Source organism: Cydia pomonella, chromosome 25 (genome assembly GCF_033807575.1).
Source record: "Cydia pomonella isolate Wapato2018A chromosome 25, ilCydPomo1, whole genome shotgun sequence".
In the NCBI taxonomy this organism is placed as follows: Eukaryota; Metazoa; Arthropoda; class Insecta; order Lepidoptera; family Tortricidae; genus Cydia; species Cydia pomonella.
The window spans coordinates 5,351,099-5,373,523 of record NC_084727.1 but is presented as its reverse complement, the minus strand read 5'-3'; the positions used below and the strand labels follow the sequence as shown (position 1 = coordinate 5,373,523).

The 22,425-nt window shown below is 37.9% G+C and overlaps 3 protein-coding genes across 3 annotated transcripts in view; 2 read left to right on the top strand and 1 right to left on the bottom strand.

Moving 5' to 3' along the window:
* Positions 1–8,708, bottom strand: part of LOC133531659 (gastrula zinc finger protein XlCGF57.1-like) — a 29,647-nt gene extending 20,939 nt beyond the window's left edge. The window contains exons 1-3 of the mRNA XM_061870004.1: positions 8,413–8,708; positions 6,516–6,651; positions 5,613–5,666 (exon numbers count right to left, since the gene is read on the bottom strand). Of these exons, the coding sequence (XP_061725988.1) occupies positions 5,613–5,666; positions 6,516–6,651; positions 8,413–8,541 (319 nt within the window). The 5' untranslated portion in view covers positions 8,542–8,708. The remainder of the gene's footprint in view (positions 1–5,612; positions 5,667–6,515; positions 6,652–8,412) is intronic.
* LOC133531663 (zinc finger protein OZF-like) overlaps positions 1–14,745 on the top strand; it is a 38,457-nt gene extending 23,712 nt beyond the window's left edge. The window contains exons 2-4 of the mRNA XM_061870011.1: positions 12,553–12,733; positions 13,130–13,186; positions 13,677–14,745. Coding sequence (XP_061725995.1) covers positions 12,553–12,733; positions 13,130–13,186; positions 13,677–14,581 — 1,143 coding nt within the window. The 3' untranslated portion in view covers positions 14,582–14,745. The remainder of the gene's footprint in view (positions 1–12,552; positions 12,734–13,129; positions 13,187–13,676) is intronic.
* Positions 14,746–19,324: 4,579 nt separating this feature from the next.
* Positions 19,325–22,321, top strand: LOC133531299 (uncharacterized). Its single transcript, XM_061869431.1, has one exon. The coding sequence runs from the start codon at positions 19,325–19,327 to the stop codon at positions 20,696–20,698; it is 1,374 nt and encodes a 457-aa protein (XP_061725415.1). The 3' UTR covers positions 20,699–22,321.
* The last annotated feature ends 104 nt before the right edge of the window (positions 22,322–22,425 follow it).

The window sequence follows — 22,425 nt, the reverse complement described above, 5'->3', positions numbered from 1 at the left end:
GACCAGCTTTCGCTGGGATGCTAAGCTCAGAACTTAGCATTACATCGATTTCGATACCATTATCGGACATAGTCTTTCAAAACTCTGTCAAAGTTAGTTCTAGAAGATAGAACTGTGTGTATTTTAGTTCACTAGGGAGTTGGCTATCCAGAACTGCTGAGATGCCGCGTACCAGACCTGCATTGGCTGGGATGCTAAGCTCAGAACTTTGCAATATCTCGATATCGATACTATTTTCGGACATAGTCTATCAAAACTGCCAAATTTCGTTCTAGAAGACAGAACTGTGTGGAGAGTAACGTACTAGGGAGCTAGCTATCTAGAACTGCTGAGATCCTGGGTATTAGACATGCATTCTCTGGGATGCTAAGCCCAGAACTTAGCAATTTCACGAATTTCAGAGTAGTATCGGACTAAGTCTGTCAAAACACGGTGAAATTTCGTTCTAGAAGATAAAACTCTGTATATTCTAGTGCACTAGGAAGCTGGCTATTTAGAACTCTTGAGATGCTAGGTATCAGACCAGCTTTCGCTGGGATGCTAAGCTCAGAACTTAGCAATATCTCGATATCGATACTATTTTCGGACATAATCTATTAAAACTCTGCCAAAATTAGTTCTAGAAGATAGAACTGTGTGTATTTTGGTTCACTAAGGAGTTGGATATCCAGAACTCCTGAGATGCCGGGTATCAGACCTGCATTGGCTGGGATGCTAAGCTCAAAACTTTGCAATAGCTCGATATCGATACTATTTTCGGACATAATCCATCAAAACTCTGCCAAATTTCGTTCTAGAAGACAAAACTGTGTGTATTCTAGTGCACTAGGAAGCTGTCTATCTAGAACTTCTGAGATGCTAGGTATCAGACCAGCTTTCGTTGGGATGCTAAGCTCAGAACTTAGCATTACATCGATTTCGATACCATTATCGGACATAGTCTTTCAAAACTCTGCCAAACTTAGTTCTAGAAGATAGAACTGTGTGTATTTTAGTTCACTAGGGAGTTGGCTATCCAGAACTGCTGAGATGCCGGGTACCAGACCTGCATTGGCTGGGATGCTAAGCTCAGAACTTTGCAATATCTCGATATCGATACTATTTTCGGACATAGTCTATTAAAACTCTGCCAAATTTCGTTCTAGAAGATAGAACTGTGTGGATGCTAATGAACTGGGGAGCTGGCTATCTAGAACTGCTGAGATCCTGGGTATTAAACATGCATTCTCTGGGATGCTAAGCCCAGAACTTAGCAATTTCACGAATTTCAGAGTAGTATCGGACTAAGTCTGTCAAAACACGGTGAAATTTCGTTATAGAAGATAAAACTGTCTGTATTCTAGTGCAACAGGAAGCTAGCTATCTAGAACTGCTGAGATGCTAGGTATCAGACCAGCTTTCGCTGGGATGCTAAGCTCAGAACTTAGCAATATCTCGATATCGATACTATTTTCGGACATAATCTATTAAAACTCTGCCAAAATTAGTTCTAGAAGATAGAACTGTGTGTATTTTGGTTCACTAAGGAGCTGGCTATCCAGAACTCCTGAGATGCCGGGTATCAGACCTGCATTGGCTGGGATGCTAAGCTCAAAACTTTGCAATATCTCGATATCGATACTATTTTCGGACATAATCCATCAAAACTCTGCCAAATTTCGTTCTAGAAGATAAAACTGTGTGTATTCTAGTGCACTAGGAAGCTGTCTATCTAGAACTTCTGAGATGCTAGGTATCAGACCAGCTTTCGCTGGGATGCTAAGCTCAGAACTTAGCATTACATCGATTTCGATACCATTATCGGACATAGTCTTTCAAAACTCTGCCAAAGTTAGTTCTAGAAGATAGAACTGTGTGTATTTTAGTTCACTAGGGAGTTGGCTATCCAGAACTGCTGAGATGCCGCGTACCAGACCTGCATTGGCTGGGATGCTAAGCTCAGAACTTTTCAATATCTCGATATCGATACTATTTTCGGACATAGTCTATCAAAACTCTGCCAAATTTCGTTCTAGAAGACAGAACTGTGTGGAGAGTAACGTACTAGGGAGCTGGCTATCTAGAACTGCTGAGATCCTGGGTATTAGACATGCATTCTCTGGGATGCTAAGCCCAGAACTTAGCAATTTCACGAATTTCAGAGTAGTATCGGACTAAGTCTGTCAAAACACGGTGAAATTTCGTTCTAGAAGATAAAACTCTGTATATTCTAGTGCACTGGGAAGCTGGCTATTTAGAACTCCTGAGATGCTAGGTATCAGACCAGCTTTCGCTGGGATGCTAAGCTCAGAACTTAGCAATATCTCGATATCGATACTATTTTCGGACATAATCTATTAAAACTCTGCCAAAATTAGTTCTAGAAGATAGAACTGTGTGTATTTTGGTTCACTAAGGAGTTGGCTATCCAGAACTCCTGAGATGCCGGGTATCAGACCTGCATTGGCTGGGATGCTAAGCTCAAAACTTTGCAATAGCTCGATATCGATACTATTTTCGGACATAATCCATCAAAACTCTGCCAAATTTCGTTCTAGAAGATAAAACTGTGTGTATTCTAGTGCACTAGGAAGCTGTCTATCTAGAACTTCTGAGATGCTAGGTATCAGACCAGCTTTCGTTGGGATGCTAAGCTCAGAACTTAGCATTACATCGATTTCGATACCATTATCGGACATAGTCTTTCAAAACTCTGCCAAACTTAGTTCTAGAAGATAGAACTGTGTGTATTTTAGTTCACTAGGGAGTTGGCTATCCAGAACTGCTGAGATGCCGGGTACCAGACCTGCATTGGCTGGGATGCTAAGCTCAGAACTTTGCAATATCTCGATATCGATACTATTTTCGGACATAGTCTATTAAAACTCTGCCAAATTTCGTTCTAGAAGATAGAACTGTGTGGATGCTAATGAACTGGGGAGCTGGCTATCTAGAACTGCTGAGATCCTGGGTATTAAACATGCATTCTCTGGGATGCTAAGCCCAGAACTTAGCAATTTCACGAATTTCAGAGTAGTATCGGACTAAGTCTGTCAAAACACGGTGAAATTTCGTTCTAGAAGTTAAAACTGTGTGTATTCTAGTGCACTAGGAAGCTGACTATTTAGAACTGCTGAGATGCTAGGTATCAGACCAGCTTTCGCTGGGATGCTAAGCTCAGAACTTAGCATTACCTCGATTTCTGTACCATTTTCAGATATAGTCTTTCAAAACTCTACCAAATTTAGATCTAGAAGATAGAACTGTGTGTATTTTAGTTCACTAGGGAGTTGGCTATCCAGAACTGCTGAGATGCAGGGTACCAGACCTGCATTGGCTGGGATGCTAAGCTCAGAACTTTGCAATATCTCGATATCGATACTATTTTCGGACATAGTCTATTAAAACTCTGCCAAATTTCGTTCTAGAAGATAGAACTGTGTGGATGCTAATGAACTGGGGAGCTGGCTATCTAGAACTGCTGAGATCCTGGGTATTAAACATGCATTCTCTGGGATGCTAAGCCCAGAACTTAGCAATTTCACGAATTTCAGAGTAGTATCGGACTAAGTCTGTCAAAACACGGTGAAATTTCGTTCTAGAAGTTAAAACTGTGTGTATTCTAGTGCACTAGGAAGCTGACTATTTAGAACTGCTGAGATGCTAGGTATCAGACCAGCTTTCGCTGGGATGCTAAGCTCAGAACTTAGCAATATCTCGATATCGATACTATTTTCGGACATAATCTATTAAAACTCTGCCAAAATTAGTTCTAGAAGATAGAACTGTGTGTATTTTGGTTCACTAAGGAGCTGGCTATCCAGAACTCCTGAGATGCCGGGTATCAGACCTGCATTGGCTGGGATGCTAAGCTCAAAACTTTGCAATAGCTCGATATCGATACTATTTTCGGACATAATCCATCAAAACTCTGCCAAATTTCGTTCTAGAAGATAAAACTGTGTGTATTCTAGTGCACTAGGAAGCTGTCTATCTAGAACTTCTGAGATGCTAGGTATCAGACCAGCTTTCGTTGGGATGCTAAGCTCAGAACTTAGCATTACATCGATTTCGATACCATTATCGGACATAGTCTTTCAAAACTCTGCCAAACTTAGTTTTAGAAGATAGAACTGTGTGTATTTTAGTTCACTAGGAGTTGGCTATCCAGAACTGCTGAGATGCCGGGTACCAGACCTGCATTGGCTGGGATGCTAAGCTCAGAACTTTGCAATATCTCGATATCGATTCTATTTTCGGACATAGTCTATCAAAACTCTGCTAAATTTCATTCTAGAAGATAGAACTGTGTGGATGCTAATTAACTGGGGAGCTAGCTATCCAAAACTGCTGAGATTCTGGGTATTAGACTTGCATTCGCTGGGATGCTAAGCCCAGAACTTAGCAATTTCACGAATTTCAAGTATCGGACTAAGTCTGTCAAAAAACGGTGAAATTTCGTTCTAGAAGATAAAACTCTGTATATTCTAGTGCACTAGGAAGCTGTCTATCTAGAACTCCTGAGATGCTATGTATCAGACCAGCTTTCGCTGGGATGCTACCTCAAAAGTTAATATTTACTCGATTTTTAGACTATTTCGAACAAAAATCCTTCAGAACTTTTTCAATTTTCATTTTAGAAGATAAACCTGTATGTCTTCTAATGCACTAGGGAGTGGGCTATCCAGAACTGCTGAGATGCTGGGTATCAGTTTTGCATCGGGTGGGATGCGATGCTCGGAACTTAGCATTTACTGGATTTCAAGACTATTTTCAGACAATTTCCATCAAAACTCCGTCAAATTTCGTTCTAGAAGATAGAACTGTATGTATTCTAATGCACTAGGGAGCTGGCTATCTATAACTGGTTAGATGCCAGGTATCAGACCTGGATGGGCTGGGATGCTAGCTCAAAACTTAACATTTACTCGATTTTTAGACTATTTCGAACAAAAATCCTTCGGAACTTTTCAATTTTCATTCTAGAAGATAAAACTGTGTGTTTTCTAATGCACTAGGGAGCGGGCTATCTAGAACTTCTGAGATGCTGGGTATCAGATCTGCATCGGCTGGGATGCGATGCTCAGAACTTAGCATTTACTGGATTTCAAGACTATTTTCGGACAATTTCTATCAAAACTCTGTCAAATTTCGTTCTAGAAGATAGAACTGTATGTATTCTAATGCACTAGGGAGCTGGCTATCCAGAACTCTTGAGATGCTGGCTGTCAAACTTTGGATTTCAGCTCGAACTTAGTTTTAGTTAGAAGAAACCTACAAATTTTTTTGATGTTCGTATCTCATACATATATGAAAAAAAATTTTTTTACAGTTTTGACTAGAACTCATTATAGATCGCCTAGAAATGTTACTAACTTCCATTTAAATGCTATTTTGAGGCTGTGGAGTGGATAACGGCTGGGATGCTAGTGTGTCAAAATGGGAAGTTAGCATCTCATTTTCAATTTTCATTTTTTTCGCGTAAATAAGTAGAACTATTAAAAAAAACTACCTAGAACTATAGAACTATTAGGGATGCTACTAGAACTCTCAAGAAAACTTGAGATGCTAACACTTGATATGCTAGGTTCACAGACACATGATGGACACAGGAGGAAGGTATAGGTACTCACTCGAAATGGCGTCATCTCCAGTAGCTTTCTCTAACTTGATTTTTAATTTGTCACCTGCAACAAAAGGAAAAGGTTATGTTATTACGAGTATAACATTGTACGCATATTTAGTATTCGTTTCAATATCGTCATAGGCATAAAGGTTGACTGGTAGAGAATGCCTCATGGCATTAAGTCCGCCTGTTGTACTAAAAGGTTTTCTTTTGTGCAATAAAGATTAAATAAATAAATAGGCCTCCAGACTATGTAAAGTTAAGAGTATTATTTTTTAGGTATCCGTACCTCAAAAGGAAAAAAACGGAACCTTTATAGGATCACTTTGTTGTCCGTCCGTCTGACTGTCAAGACCCTTTTTCTCGGGAACGCATGGAGGTATCGAGTTGAAATTAAAACCATATACTCAGGTCTACAGTCCCTTGAAGCTGTGAAAAAATCAACTTCCAGGTTTTATCAAAAATACGTATATTTCGACACTCAAGGGAAACAAAATTTATAGGGTACTACCTGTTGACCTAGAACTTTGAAATTTGGCAAATATTATCGTCTTACACTACAAGCGCAGGGGAAAATAGGAAAACTATAAATCTGTGGAAAAAATAGTTAAATTTGTAGGGCACCCTCGGTGGGCGAGTCCGATTCGCACTTGTCTTTTTTATATTAAATTGATATTCTAAAAATGTGTTTAATTGGGTATAATAAATAAATATTTTGTGGAACTAATTTTCACACATTAGGAGTGTCGTTAAGACTGATAGTATTATTACTATTAATACTATTATTTATTGTGACTCGGGTGCGAGCGAGATACGTCTGCACGGGCAAAAGTCATAGCGCGCCGATTTCATCTTAAGGCGACTCGTAACACCAACAGCCTACATACGTCTGGTAGTTCATATATCTTACTGGCAGTGATTACTCCCTTGAGCCGCGCGTGCAACTCAGCTTGGCTGCGCTTCACTTGCAGCTTGAAGTCACTCGCGTCCCGCAGCCGCCCCACGCACACCTCGCAGATCCCGCACTCGTCATTTCCTAAACTTAGCTAAAAAAAAATGAAAACTCAAACTTGATTAAATAATGTTGGTTATCACCCAGAGTCCCAGAGGCTCTTCCAGACGCCTTTTGCCATGCCCATGTCAGGGTCACCACTTTTGGGGCTGCGGCTGGTAAGTAAAAGGGACCTTTGGCGGGTAAACTTAGACTAATTTAGTTCTTATGAATGAATGCTTATATACATTCTTAATCAATGCTGATACAAACATTATCCTAACAAGATCAGCGTGTGCGCCAACTCATGTCGAACTATCGTCAAGCACTGATAATATTTTACTGACTGGCACAATTTCATTTCGACTGGTAGAGAATGCCTTGTGGCATTAAGTCCGCCTTTTGTACTATAAGATGGTTTTTCTTTTGTGCAATAAAGAATGAATAAATAAATAAATTAAATAACTTTTATTAAATAAAACAAGTTTCCTAGTTCAAAATTCAAAAACAAATTTAAAGCTTCTGTGACTTAGTGTAAGGCCTGAGTAGATGCACCAAGCGGGGCGTGCAGCATGGCATTGGGCTCACAAGTGATTTGAGCAGCGTGTACTAAGGCTGCTCCCATACGTTTGCATCTATTTAACATGAACACCGCACGCGCCGCCCTGCTGCACGCCCAACACGAGTGTCCACTCAGGCCTTACAGTTCATCTAAATTGGTTCAGTGCCTTAAGTATTAAGAGGTAACAGACAGTCAGTTACTTTGGCATTTGTATTATTAGTACTAAAATGTTAGCTTTATTTTTATACCACATCGGTAGCAAACAAGCATACGGCCCACCTAATGGTAAGCAGTCACCATAGCCTATGGACGCCTGCAACTCCAGAGGTGTTACATGCGCATTGCCAACCCTTTAAAAACCTTAACACTTCTTTTTTGAAGGACCGCATACTGTACACCCTCGGGAAAACTTCGGCAGGGAGCTCATTCCACAGTGGATCATGTGGCAGGAAATTCCTCTTAAACCGCACAGTGTGCGATTGAGGTTCTAGGGTGTCAGGATGAACACCCTGCCGACGGCAAGCTGTGCCTTGGTAGAAAGTGGCCATTGGCATTAACTTATAAAAATATAACAATCATATTAGAATCTCGTTAGACAATTCAGAAAAGACACATTGGGAATCCAGAATATGTTTAGGAGGCTCTGCAGATGATAAAAACGGCCAAGCCATATATTTTGACTAAATGTACAGTTTGCGAAGTAAGGGCCTGTAGAGTTAGAAGCTTGGCTCTACAGGAGATCTGATAACATTTCACAGTGTGAGCCTTATGGTTCCATCTTGGCTACATTTTACATGAAAATGTTTTTGATGGGATTGTTTTTTTGGCACATATCTATTTCGCATTTTCAACTACTCAAAAGTTATCTGGAGGAGATCACTCATCAGCAATACGATTGCTTGTTATTTACCTCTACTTATAATGTTTTATCCTACATTGTATCAATATAGGTATATTGAAAGTCGATAAATGAGAAGTCCCTAGTGACATTTTAAACTGCCACGAGAATTCCGTCCCCTGGTTATTAACATCATATTTTCATTAAACACTGAGTAATGCACTAATGATGATAGTTCCACACTTTGTCATTTCAAATGCTATGTAGAATTACCTTCGTCAGACTCTTAATTGAATTCTGAAGATGGGACAGGTTATATTACCGAATGACAATTCTACGCAGACGAAGTCGTGGATAGAAGCAAGTCAAGCTAGTGTTGTATGAAATTTAAATAAATAATTAAACAAAGTTCTTACACTTATATCGAAACAGTCTTTCAGCATATCGAAATAAACCTCTGTTCTACCGAGATGTTTATACAGCGTCTTGAGGCCCTTCTCCGGAGGGCGCACTAGGCAGCAGCTACAAGAATGATACTCCTCCATTTTCTTATTAGCTGCGCCTTAAATCACAACGCTAATTGGGTGAAAGTCCAACTGATTTATAAAAAAAAAACACATTGTAAAACAGACTTATGCAATTACGTGTTTCCAAAAACGATACCGCATATCGATTGGAAATATTAAAATCCCTGAGCCCTGAATGCTACTTCAGGTCAGGCATCCATGTTATTGAACTGAACACCATTGACGTTATATTGTATGTCTATGTTGCCAAGTTATTGCTTAAGTTATCAGCCAAGCTCAAAGTATTAGGCCGTGTTTGTTGTTCCATGGCTTGTTGATTATATTATAATTTATGAATGAGTAAATAATACAAATAATCTGTTGAATTGTGTAATTATTCATAATTTTGCATAGAAGATTAAAGTTAGCCTAATAGTTCTGTGTTATTCTACAATTTTTTTGCTGTTATCTATAGGCTGTAAAAAAGCATTCATGATTTTGCTTACAGGGGGCCTACCGCGAAACCGAAATTCGCAAATTGAGGGGATCTCTCTCTTTTACTCTCACGAAGACGTAATTAGAGTGACAGAAAATTGCCCGCATTTGACGAACTTATATTTTCGCGGTTATAGCCCCACATTGGACCGCGACCTTGGTGCGGTGCGGCGCACGTATCGATAGTGCGTAGTCGCCCTACGGGCGTTAAGGACGCAGCTATAAAGTAGAGTGAGAAAAAGATATTTTGACCGCACCAAGTTCACTGTCCGGTGCGGTAGTCTGTTAGGGACATAAAGTTAGCCAAGTATACCGGTTGTTCTACAAATTTTTGCTGTTTTCTGTGGGTTGTAAAAAAAGTATACTCACAAAAAACGTTCAATAACTACAATAATAAACACCTACTTTGAGCGAAAATATGTATGCTTTTCGACCTCACTCACAAAATTCAACTTTCGTGAGCTTCTACAATTAATGAGATAGTTGAATTTCTTGAGAAATTTATCACAGCTTATCACACTTGAGCGTTGGGAAAAATAAAACCCCAAAAGTTTTAATATGTTTCTTGAAATCCAAACGATCCGCAGTGGCATAAGCACATATCGATCGTCACTTTTGAATTGTGATATGATTTCTAAATAGATGTCAATAGATGTGTAAATAAATGTATGGAAGCGTGGAGTCACGCTCGTCGTAAGCTAGTCGATATTTGTGATCGATATGGTATTCTGTCTAAAGAAACACAGTTTTGTGATCAACAGTATAAGTAGCATGTGATAGAAAATCAAATCGAAGGATGCATTCCTGTAGCTGTTGCTTGCTACGTCCTCCGGACCGGGGCCTCGGGAAGCGGTACATTCACTTCGGCAAAACAGAGATCTATTTAAACATGTTAAACGAATGCTTCAGTATACACGTAAATATTACAACTTTATTGATCCACAATCACAAACATAACAAATTTCATGTTATGTAGGCATGTCATCACCAAGTTTTCGACAGTATTTGAACAGAAATAAGTATAATTATAACCTGCACTAGCTGCTAAAATAAAACTTTAGGTTCCTAGTGCATAAGGTATTCATATAGGAGGTGCAAGCACATACTGCTTGCCCTTAGAGTTGGTCAAAGACTCCTAGCCCTTCTAAGATGGAACAGAGTCCATCATGGCGAGGTGGCTTAGGGGTTCACGGTATTACCGCAATAGCTAGTTCGAATCTGGCCTTCACCACTGGAAGACTTTGTCACTTTTTCTTTAGTATATGATATCTATTTCAGTTTTTAATTTTATATGTAGTAGTGTTACAACATTAAAAACACAAATATAATTTACATTGTTGTAAAAATTATCTTAGGGCTGCAGTGCACAAATCACGCGAGGTTTCGATAGGAGGAAGGGGTCACGAAAAAATCACGACGGATCACGTTGGGGGAGGGGGGGTATAAGGAGACCTCACACGTATTTTTCTATAGTGAATAAAACTAAGAAAAAATATCTACTACATACATTTTCTCTGGTTTCATTAAACATAAATCTTCACTTGGCACTTCAAAATAGCGAGTATACACAAGATTTGCTCTATACAATACTAATTATCTAAAAATTTGGTTGAATGAAAAAATAAATAAAAATACACGGGAGGTTATGGGGGGGTTCTTACATCTTATAGTGTGACACTATAAGATGTAAGACAGAAAAGTGGAGCCAAAGAGTTCTCATGTGGCACCCTACAGACGGGTCAAGATTGCAAGGCCCTCAAGTAACAAGATGGGAAGACGAAATTATTCGTACAGTGGGACCACTCTGGACAAGGGTGGCAAGAGAGAGAAGATACTGGAAGGAGTTGGAGGAGGCCTTTGCCGACAGGCACACTGAACTAAGAGACTTCATATGATAATTCAAGACTATCAAAAAGAACAATCATATTCAGAACAAAAGGCTATATAATAATAATAAAAAAATATGGGGGGGTTAGCCAAGAACCTCACCAAATATCACCAAAGGTGAGGGGGGTAAAAAAAGTAGCCGAAAAAACCTCGCGTGATTGTGCACAAACCCTTATCTGATATATGTATGTATATATATTGTATGATTATTTCACTTATTTGCTTTTGTCAATTATTTCACTTGTTTGCTGTTGTCAAACCTTATAAGTTAAATTTGACCCACTTCCCAGTTTCCGATGAGTCGGGTAACAATGCAATATTATGGTACCATTGAGCTGATCTGATGATGGAGACAGGACGTGGCCATAGGAACTCTGTGATAAAACAATGCAACCTAATTATCTCGAGTATTAGTTGCCTGTGAAAAGATAAGATCAGTCAATAAAAGCTTGTACCAAAATTAAATTTTTGCCAATAACTTATATTTGAATGAAATTATGACTAGTGGTGGATTTGACGTAAAGCTTAGTAGGCCCGAGCCTAATGTGACCAGATATCACGGGCAGCAGTCTATATGATTGGTGCTGAGAAATTAGTGACTAGAAGGTACTACTAAGTTAACACTGATTATTTTCTTTCACTATAGCTATAATCATTTATAACTTAGAATTAGTCAGAGTTACTTTTACTATCAATGACTCCTAGACCCTTTGACTCGCTAATGCAAAAATTACACATTCAATAATGCAAAAAATGTTACAGCAGTTAATTATGATGAGAGGCATCCCCTTATAGCTTGTAAAATGTTATGAACCATTTTACAAGCTTCAATTAGTTCATTTATGTTTTAGCCCTTTTTGCAATTACATAAGTCAAAAAGCTTATGACAAATGATTAATAGCTAATAGAGTTTAGTAGAGCAGTAGCAAGTGTTATAAGACATTGCATTGTTTGCCGACCGGTCTGGCCTAGTGGGAAGGCAGGGGCCTATAAAGCTAGGGTAAGGGTTGCCATCTCTAAATTTTGGAAACCAGGACACGACGCGTGAAAACCCCGGATTTTAGAGTCCAGAATCCGGACATGTCAACAGGTTTTTTTATACAGGTTTTGCGTGTGTCGCGGGTGGTCTAAGACTTTAAATTTTTAAACCTGGACTATTAATGAAGCCCTCCCTGGACGCTCCCCGGATGCCCTCTAAACTAGGACAAATCCGGGGAAACCCGGATGGATGGCAACCCTATATAAAGCCAATGGTCCTGGGTTGAAATCCTGTTAAGAGCATTTATTTGTGTGATGAGCACGGATATTTGTTGCTGAGTCATGGGTGTGTTCTACGTATTTAACTATTTATATAATATGTATATTGTAGTGTAAGAATCTACAACACAAGCCTTATTGAGCTTACTATATTTATGTATATAATTATGGCAACTTTTGGTTACTACATGGAAATAGTGCTTTGTTAATTTAATGCTAATTAAATTAACAAAGATTTTAAATGCTAATGATGATAATTGAAGCAGCTGTAGTAGAGGCAAGAATGTCCATAAAAAAACTGTATGACACCCTACTCAAAACATGAATAAATACGAATACGAAACGCAAAAAAAAAGAATTTGCTAGATTTTGTAGAAACGTAATAAAACGGTATTACATTTTAACTCGTAGTTAAGCCCAGGAGATGAGGAGTGTGGCATCTGCGAGGTGTGCGTGGGGCGGCTGCGGGACGCGAGTGACTTCAAGCTGCAAGTGCAGCGCAGCCAGGCTGAACAGCATAATCTGCGAGTGCAACATAGCCTTTTGGATGTGGAGCCTCAAATGCAGCTGCAGGGAGCACTGGCTGCCAGCGGTATGCACATTGTCCACAATAAAGGCGTTCACAAGAGTGAGATGCGTTCCGCCCGAGATACCGCAACGCGCGTGCGTTTGCGTGCAAGCTATGTCTATGTACACAGACCGCGCAACTTCGCACGGCAATATCTTCGCTAGGCATCTAAATCTATGTGGAACCGTCTAATAACTAGTTGTGTACAAAACTTATACTGTAACTCATCTATACCCTATATATATTTTTTCAAATGTTTTCCAGGAATACTTAATGTAATATAATTTTGTCATTATTGTGGCACTAGATCGATTTATGTAAGATTGTCTGACAATATGAATTACCGTATTTTTAATTTCACTTACGAGTATTTTGCGTCAGTATGTTTTAATTTTAACTAAAGTCATGTTTTTTCCACAGATGCAGTCAAACTGGAGAAGTCTGACATTGATGTGGCCGATGGGGATGTGGTAGCAGGTAGGTTAAACATATTAATAAACAGACTTCGAGCCGTCTCCGGGCTGCTCTGAGTCCCAATGGCGTGCAATATATTATATGCTGTAGTAGAATTACAGTCGGGCCAAGCTATCCCTGCTCAAAATTTGCAATGAAAAAGCGTGGAAACGTGAACATAAATATATGACATTTATTATGGCACTTTCATACTTAGTACCATCAATCTTGTAGCAGAGTTAGCTTGGTCTTAAAATTCGATTTGACAAAGTAAAGATTAAAAATAGAATGGAACGGGAGACATTTTTATAGGCCTCTGGGCGGTTAGAGGACTTAGAGGATGTACAATTGTACATACTATGCCTGCGTTTTTTTTTGAAATTCAACATGATCGACGACATGTCACTGTTCATAATGCTAATGAAGATACGGCGTGTTCTATTCGGTTCCACAAAAGTAATATAAAAATCAGGCGATGTAGTTTGAAAAACCTACATTTTATCTATTGTTTCAGTGTCACTGCATAGCGTAGCGACAGCGCCATCCGAGTCGACATTGATTGTGTCAGAACCATCCGAGCTACATACATTAACACCTACGCCCTCAGAACCGCCAGCTAATCACATCCAAGACTGGGCCCACACGTGCGATATATGCCACAAATCATTCGACCATTTTTCAAGACTCAGCGTCCATCGTCGCACACACACTGGGGAGAAACCTTACGCTTGCTACATATGCCCTAAAAAGTTCGCTCAAAAAGGAAACTTAAACGCTCACGTCAAATATCACATGGGAGACTATAGATTCTTTTGCGGAATATGCAAAATGCGATTTACACAAAAATCTCACTTGAGCAAACATATTCTAATACACACAGGAGAAAAAGCTTTTTCGTGTGAAATATGCAAGAAGAAATTTGCCTTAAAAGGCAATTTAAACGTTCATTTAAACACTCATTTAAAATATGACACCGAGGAATATGGGTTCTCATGTGATGTGTGTAAGAAAAGAGTAGCGAAAAAAGTTGACTTAATGGGACATAGTTGTTTATCTACAGATGAAAAGCCTACATTCGGCTTTAAAACTCATTTAAAAGATCACTTAGGAGAAAAACCTTATACGTGTGATATATGCAAAAAACAATTTGCAGAAATGGGCAACTTAAACATTCATATAAAAAATCACGTAGGCAATTATAGATATTCCTGCGACATTTGCGATAGGAAATTCACATTAAAATCTCGCTTGGATACACATACACTCTTACATACGGGGGGAAAACCTTTCAAATGTGAAGTATGCCATAAGCAATATACAAAAAAGTGTGCTTTAAAACTGCACTTAAAAATCACACAGGTGATTATAGGTTCAATTGCAATGCATGCGATAAACGGTTCACACAAAAAGATTCTTTGATTAAACACATGCGTGTACACACAGGTGAAAAGCCTTACTCCTGTCATGTATGCAATAAAAAATTCTCACAAAAATGTAACTTAAAAACTCATATGAATAATCACGTCAATATATCTGAAAAACAAGCTGATACTGAAGACTTAGAATCCTCATATTCATGTGAAATCTGTAATAAGCAATTTAAACAAAAGAATACCTTAGATAGACATAAACTAACTCATTCAGAAGAGAAAAGATTCAGTTGCGATATTTGTGGAAAACAATTTAAACGAAAGAGTACATTATCTAAACACATGGATATACATATGGGAAAAAAGCCATTTCTGTGTGAAATATGTAGCAAAAGATTTACACTAAAAAGTACATTGAATGCCCATAGATTAACACACACCGATGAAAGGCCACACTCTTGCCAAATATGTCAGAAACGATTCCGATTAATTCGATGCTTACAAGATCATATGATGATACACGAGAATGTTAAACGACACTCTTGTGAAGTATGCGGTAAGCAATTTAGACATAAATCTGCTTTAAGAGTCCACATCCAACGACTCCACATAGGACATAAACCACACTCGTGCGATATCTGCAATAAAGACTTTACTGTACTTGCTGAACTAAAGTTGCATTACCGTGTTCACACCGGTGAAAAGCCGTACGCTTGTGAGGTTTGTCAGAAGACATTTTCAGGGCCCTGTACGGTCAGGAGACATCTGAAACGCGTTCATAAAGAGAAACCGTCGAAATTTACGGTAATAAAATGTTAAGAAAGTAGAGAATAGCGAGACGTGATCTTCTTCGTATGAAGCAGCCCAATTGAGGAACTGCCTCTCGACTTGTAGGGTCTTCAGCGTGTTACTCCACTTGAATTGCCAAAATAGTATGGAAAGAAGCATGGAACTAAGCAAGCACATTCTACATGAAGCATGTAAAACTTAGAGATAGAATAAAACTGGAGGACATTAGAAAGAGAACAAAAATAATCGACCAAAGTGGAAGTGGACATGCCACATGCTCCGAGACAAAAGCAAAAAATGCTCAAAAGCTCAAAAGTAAAATAAATAAATAAACATGAAAACATATATATATATATATATATATATATATATATATATATATGATGACAAGAAAGAGACATGGTACAGAGAGATGGGAAAAGGAATGATAGTGGGCAAAAAATGAGATGGAAAGACGAGTCCAGGCAGGTACCTGGAGCCTTGTGCAGAAGACAGGCTCTGGACAGAGACGCGTGGAGAAGAGGCCTATGTCAAGGGTAACCAGATGAAACGATGAGAAAGCCTAGCATTAAGCAGTAAGTAACCCTTCAAAGGTCACGCCCATTGTGTGCGTGTGTTATCGGAATGAACCAAGGTTGATATTGAGCTGTAGCGCGCGACAGTTGACGTCTTTGGCAGTCAAAGGGTTACCATAAGGCAGACCAGATGCTTGTTTGCCTCGATAGTGTTATAAAAAATGATTAAAGCCACTTCTTTGGCAGGTATAAAAAAGGTTAATGTTATGTCCGCATTTTTTGATCAAGGTAATATAGAACAAAAATGGTGGTTTGGGCACATCCGATCCAGCGACGTTATGGATTACCAAGTAAGGTATCTTAATTAATACAGCATTGGTAAGTATATCAGAAAATGCTTCATAGTTTATAGATAATTTATTAATTTCGAAATTACTCCGTTTTCGAAGGTACCGCAATACTGAAGGTATAGCTTAAAAGTCTTAAGAATTGACCAAAGTCGAATATTTGTCCCATTAAAGGGGACACGGAAGTGCAGTCATGATGTGGAATTTTTATTATTTATGGACTTGTTATTACTGAAGCTTTGTTACCTTTATTTGTAAATGAGATATATGTTTACAATAAATGAGTTGTTACATTTGATGTTTCTTGTTTTCTTTTTGTAATAAAAACATAATATTTACATCTATCTTTTGCTCTATTATAATTATAAAGCCTGACAAATCAATACCTATAAACTCTAACACAATCGAAATAAAACAAAGCTCGACTATACACATTTAAAATATTTACCTTGGTGATAATAATTGATGAAAACTGTCCAATTTCCTAAATAGGTTTTGCGGTTTAAACGTAATAAGGTAACAGACGTACAGAATTAAGTACTTTAGCATTTATAATATTAGTATAAGTAAACGGCTGAAAATAATAAAGCTTAGAAATATAGAGAAAAATAATCAACGTCTTAGATGCTCTCAACATAAATATGACATGGAAATGAGAAGGTCTCCTCGCTGGGTGGACGGTTGCCGAAACGTAAACGATCTACTTGCGATCTACGAACATAGATGGTAGGATCGTATAAATGTGCTATACCGCGTGCGCCCGTGAAGGGCAGAATATGCGCAATGCGAAAAAATTAATAACACGTTTTAAAATTCCTGAAAACATACCAAAAACAACCTACGTAATTTGGTCAGGTTATTTGTTGCCCACCCACGCCACGGTGGGGAATATAAAAAACTCACAAGGACAAATAATAACGCTATCTCTGCTACTCATACTGAAAGTTCCGTAAGAGCATAGCGTTTGGTCATCTCTTCCCTCCCTATTCTATCTCTATATTTCATTTAATTACAATAATCATCGGCGGAAATCACCAACCAAAACATGTTTTCCGAAATAATTAAGTTATTTTATTATATTATCCATTAGCAGTTCTATGGTGTTTATTTTTAGTGAAGATATCGAAGCTTGAATTAATCGCTATTCCATTCCGCTGTGTAGATATTATCGATATATAACATGATTAAAATCGACAAGTCCACATCACTAAAAACATGCTATAAACCTACACAAACACATTTATACGCACACATACACAGCTTGTCAACCACCAAAATGGCTACGGCTTGAGTATTAAATTATGTACTGAGAACAGACAACGATGGGGCCTCGATGGGAATCAACAAGTTTTTATAATTTTTTTGTTTTTGTTCAATTTAAACATAAAGCGATCTTAATATATAACCCTTCAAAGGTCACGCCCATTGTGTGCGTGTGTTATCGGAATGAACCAAGGTTGATATTGAGCTGTAGCGCGCGACAGTTGACGTCTTTGGCAGTCAAAGGGTTACCATAAGGCAGACCAGATGCTTGTTTGCCTCGATAGTGTTATAAAAAATGATTAAAGCCACTTCTTTGGCAGGTATAAAAAAGGTTAATGTTATGTCCGCATTTTTTGATCAAGGTAATATAGAACAAAAATGGTGGTTTGGGCACATCCGATCCAGCGACGTTATGGATTACCAAGTAAGGTATCTTAATTAATACAGCATTGGTAAGTATATCAGAAAATGCTTCATAGTTTATAGATAATTTATTAATTTCGAAATTACTCCGTTTTCGAAGGTACCGCAATACTGAAGGTATAGCTTAAAAGTCTTAAGAATTGACCAAAGTCGAATATTTGTCCCATTAAAGGGGACACGGAAGTGCAGTCATGATGTGGAATTTTTATTATTTATGGACTTGTTATTACTGAAGCTTTGTTACCTTTATTTGTAAATGAGATATATGTTTACAATAAATGAGTTGTTACATTTGATGTTTCTTGTTTTCTTTTTGTAATAAAAACATAATATTTACATCTATCTTTTGCTCTATTATAATTATAAAGCCTGACAAATCAATACCTATAAACTCTAACACAATCGAAATAAAACAAAGCTCGACTATACACATTTAAAATATTTACCTTTTTAGGGAAAGATGGCGACCGAGCTACTACTAGTATCAGCTGTCCCGTATTTATTGATTTAAAATTGTTTAAAAGTGTGACTAATTCTCTAAATGACATTTTTCTCGAGAATAAATCTTCCGGAGTAATAATTAATTGAACTCTGGCAGTACGACATCAAGAAATTTTGGGAAAGTGTAATTTAAGTCCAAACTTATCCGTTACCGTACAGACTTGAACCTTCAAACCAGTGCAGTGAAAAATGGATCGATTCCTAAAACTTAAGATTACAGTGTGTGTTTAAGTGGTGTATAAACATTTAAAAGGAGTGCCGTATTCAAATCTATGACCTGTCCTACAAAAAATCAAAATATCTGTATTTTAATTACGTGAAATATCTAATTACTACATTACCGACAAACAAGTGAGATAGAAGACTAATCTTTCTTAACGCACGCAAGCAAAGTGCAAGCGAGATAATTGATATTTTCAACGACTATCTACTGATTACTCATTAAGCCTAAACTCCGCCCACTAGCAGTGTAATTCGCCGACGGCAAAAAACAAACAAAAGAAAATAGGCCTACACTATTGCGTCAGATTATGAACATTTAATTTAAATATTATTAGCACATTTACATCGTTTTCCTGTTTGATTACACGTTTATATCTTAATCTACAAAGAAAAATGGCTTCAAAAACAAGCAGGCAAACATGCTCCGACTGCAAAAGGCAAATAATAACAAAGGATTTCCTAAAATGTTGTGACTGCAAATCTGCACACCATTTAAAATGTTTGAAAGTTAGTAAGAAATCGTTCGATCTTATGAAAAGGAAATCGTCATGGAAATGTTCGCCTTGTAAATCGCTAGTCAATCAAAAACCGAACACAAAAGACGTACTTTCTCATTCTAGTAAGACCCCTATTGAAAAACTGACCAGTACTCCCTTACCTCATAAGCATGATAAATTAATTGCTCGTAAAGATATTCGTAACAAGCACCTTTTAGTTAAAGACTTCTCCGACATGGACACAGAAATCTCGACAGACGCGTCACTTGAGTCTGTGCAGTCTGATGACGAGGATACAGACACCTCTGTTGATACCTGCAACCCCAACAGAAGTTGCCCTGATCTGAGAAGCGTCACCGAAGACACTCTCAAAGATCATAAAAACACGATTGCTAATTTAGAAACGAGACTACAGACGGCTGAGGAGGAAATCAACAATTTAATATTGGAAAATGGTACATTAAAAAAGGTACTTGAAGAAAGGGAACAGACCATCAAAAAGTTGACCCACATATGTTCATCCCCAGCTGATTCAATAAAAAAGAAAAAACGGAATCGGAAAAACCTTAGTAGTATAAAAATGGACGTAAGTCAAACGGAAGTCATAACTTCTGATGATAAAATAGAACACATACAGTCAGATACTAACCAAAGTGAGGCCTCTGGGAGCATTAGTCCTCCTGTTCGTTGTTATCAGACCGACCAATCTCCTAGTCGTTATGACCAGGCTGACCAGCCTCCTGATCGACATGACCAGGCCGACCATCCTCCTGATCGTCATGCCCAGGCCGATCAGCCAAATCAGGAACCCACATCAACTCCAGTAAAACAGATCAGCGAATCAAGCAAATGTACTGTTAAGGCAGCAGGCAACGAAAAACAGGTCAAACTATGCATACTCAGCAATCACCATAAGAAGCTACGTACTCTTCAAGCCATACAGAGCACATTCGATCAAGACGCTGACTTCTGTCACTATACCGTCCCTAACGGTGGAATAAAGGCACTTTTAAGTAACTTAGATAATAAGCTAAAACACTTCACTCTCAACGACTACTGTATAATTTTTTTAGGTGAAAATGACATAAGTAGGTCTGAATGTACCATCACATTAGTAAATTATTTAAGAGAGACACTTAAAAAAATAACACATACGAATAAAATTATTTGTCTCCCAACTTATGTTTGCGGAGCTCTTATTTACAATTACAAGGTGGAAATGTTTAACAATTTACTGACTATGGACATGCAAACCAACAATTATGCCTATATTTTTGATACGAATCGTGACCTAACACTTGATATGTTTTCATACAGCTCCGGTAAAATCATGAAACGTGGTATTAGAAGTGCACTTTTAAGTTTAAATCAATTTATAGCTGAAATTCAAGATAGGCCGGGATGCATTAATGAATCCATTTATAGTGCGCATTCCTTAAACGGATACAAGGTCAACGAAACAATAGGCGGAAAAAACGCTCCTCTCGGTTGCGAGCGCGCGTCCGACGCCGATGCCGCTCCCGATGAGACTAATAAAAATAGTGTTAATAATTGTTTTGAATCAGAGACCGGGAACCTGTTTTTTCGGACATGCAGCCAGCACTTGTAATGATAAGTGTGAGAATTTTATGATATTACATCAAAATATATGTGGACTGCTTAATAAACTCGATATCTTAGAAATTACTTTAAATGAGTTTCAAAATAACCACCAAAATATTGACGTCTTATGTTTGAGTGAAACTTTTGTTAAAAAGGGCTCGGAACATAACATAAAATTAAATAATTTCAAATTGGCGTCATCGTATTGTAGGGAAAAAAACAGAGGTGGCACAGCGATATTAGTTAGGAAAACATTAGAATTTAAGTCCATAGAAATTGTGCCAAAGTTAGCTTCTAACTTCTATTTTGAGTGTTGTGGCGTTGAAATCAGTGGCATTAATTTAATAATACTTGCCATTTATAGGATACCACAACAAACTCAGTCGCATTACAATATCTTTCTACACAAACTTGAAACTTTGCTTCAATTTATATCTCTTAAGTACAAAAAGAAAAAGGTTGTTGTTTGCGGTGACTGGAATATAGACACATTGAAAGATAATTCAGTTACCCGGGATCTGTCTAGTCTACTAAGTAGTTACAACTTTACAATGCATATAAATACGCCAACTAGGATTAACACCTGCATTGATCAAATTGCTAGCAATATTCGTAATGTAAAATCGGAAACCCACCGCCTCGACCTCTCAGACCATGACAGAGCTCAATCGATCATATTAAACATTAATAAAATCAAGTCCTGTAAGACCTGGTTTGAGATGACAAGAGACTACTGTCGTGACAATGTGCAAAAGTTCTATGATAGCGTAAAAGCTTTGTCATTTTCCGACGTTATGAGTTCGAATAATGCCCAGGAAGCATTCAACACTTTTTATGACTTATTAAGACTATTCTATGACTTATGCTTTCCCCTGATTAAAGTCAAAATTAATAGTAGACAAAATAAAGTTAAGTGGCTCTCGAAAGGTATCCGTAAGTCATGTCAAGTAAAACGACAAATGCTTTTCCAAAATAGAAATAGTGGTTACTATTATTTTTGATCTTTATAAATGATCTTCCTAAAGCCATAACGCCCAAAACCATACTTTTTGCGGATGATACAACTATAGTAGTTAAAAGCCAAGATTGTTGTACATACGAGTCTGATATCAATAAAGCCTTATCTGATACGAATAACTGGATGGTCGATAATAACCTTCTCATCAATTTTACTAAAACGCAGTATATGCAGTTTCATTCATACGGGGCAAAACCGCCAGATATCAATATCAGTATTAATAATATTAGGCTACAAAAAAGTAATGCAATTAAATTTTTAGGTTTATACATTGACTCGTCACTTAACTGGAAAGAACACATTAACTCGATCTGCTTAAGGCTTGACCGATTCATATTTGCTTTGAGAAAGCTACGGCAGTCCGTATCTCCTGAAGCAGCAGTTACAGCTTATCACGGGCACGTTGCATCCATACTTAGCTACGGACTCATCCTATGGGGTAACTCAGTGGATGTTGAAAGGGCATTTAAACTCCAAAAGAGATGTGTTCGAGCAATAACAAATAATCGGATTGGAAGTAGCTGTAGACCACTATTTAAACAGCTGAACATCTTACCATTAGCGTGTATGTATATATTGAAAATTTGTTGTTTTGTCAAAAGTCATCCAAAATACTTCGTTAAACGCTCTGAAGTGTGTTTAGGTAATCTAAGAATGCAATATATAAACCTTTTAAACCAGCCTCGCTGTAGGGCTAACATCTATAAAAGAAACGC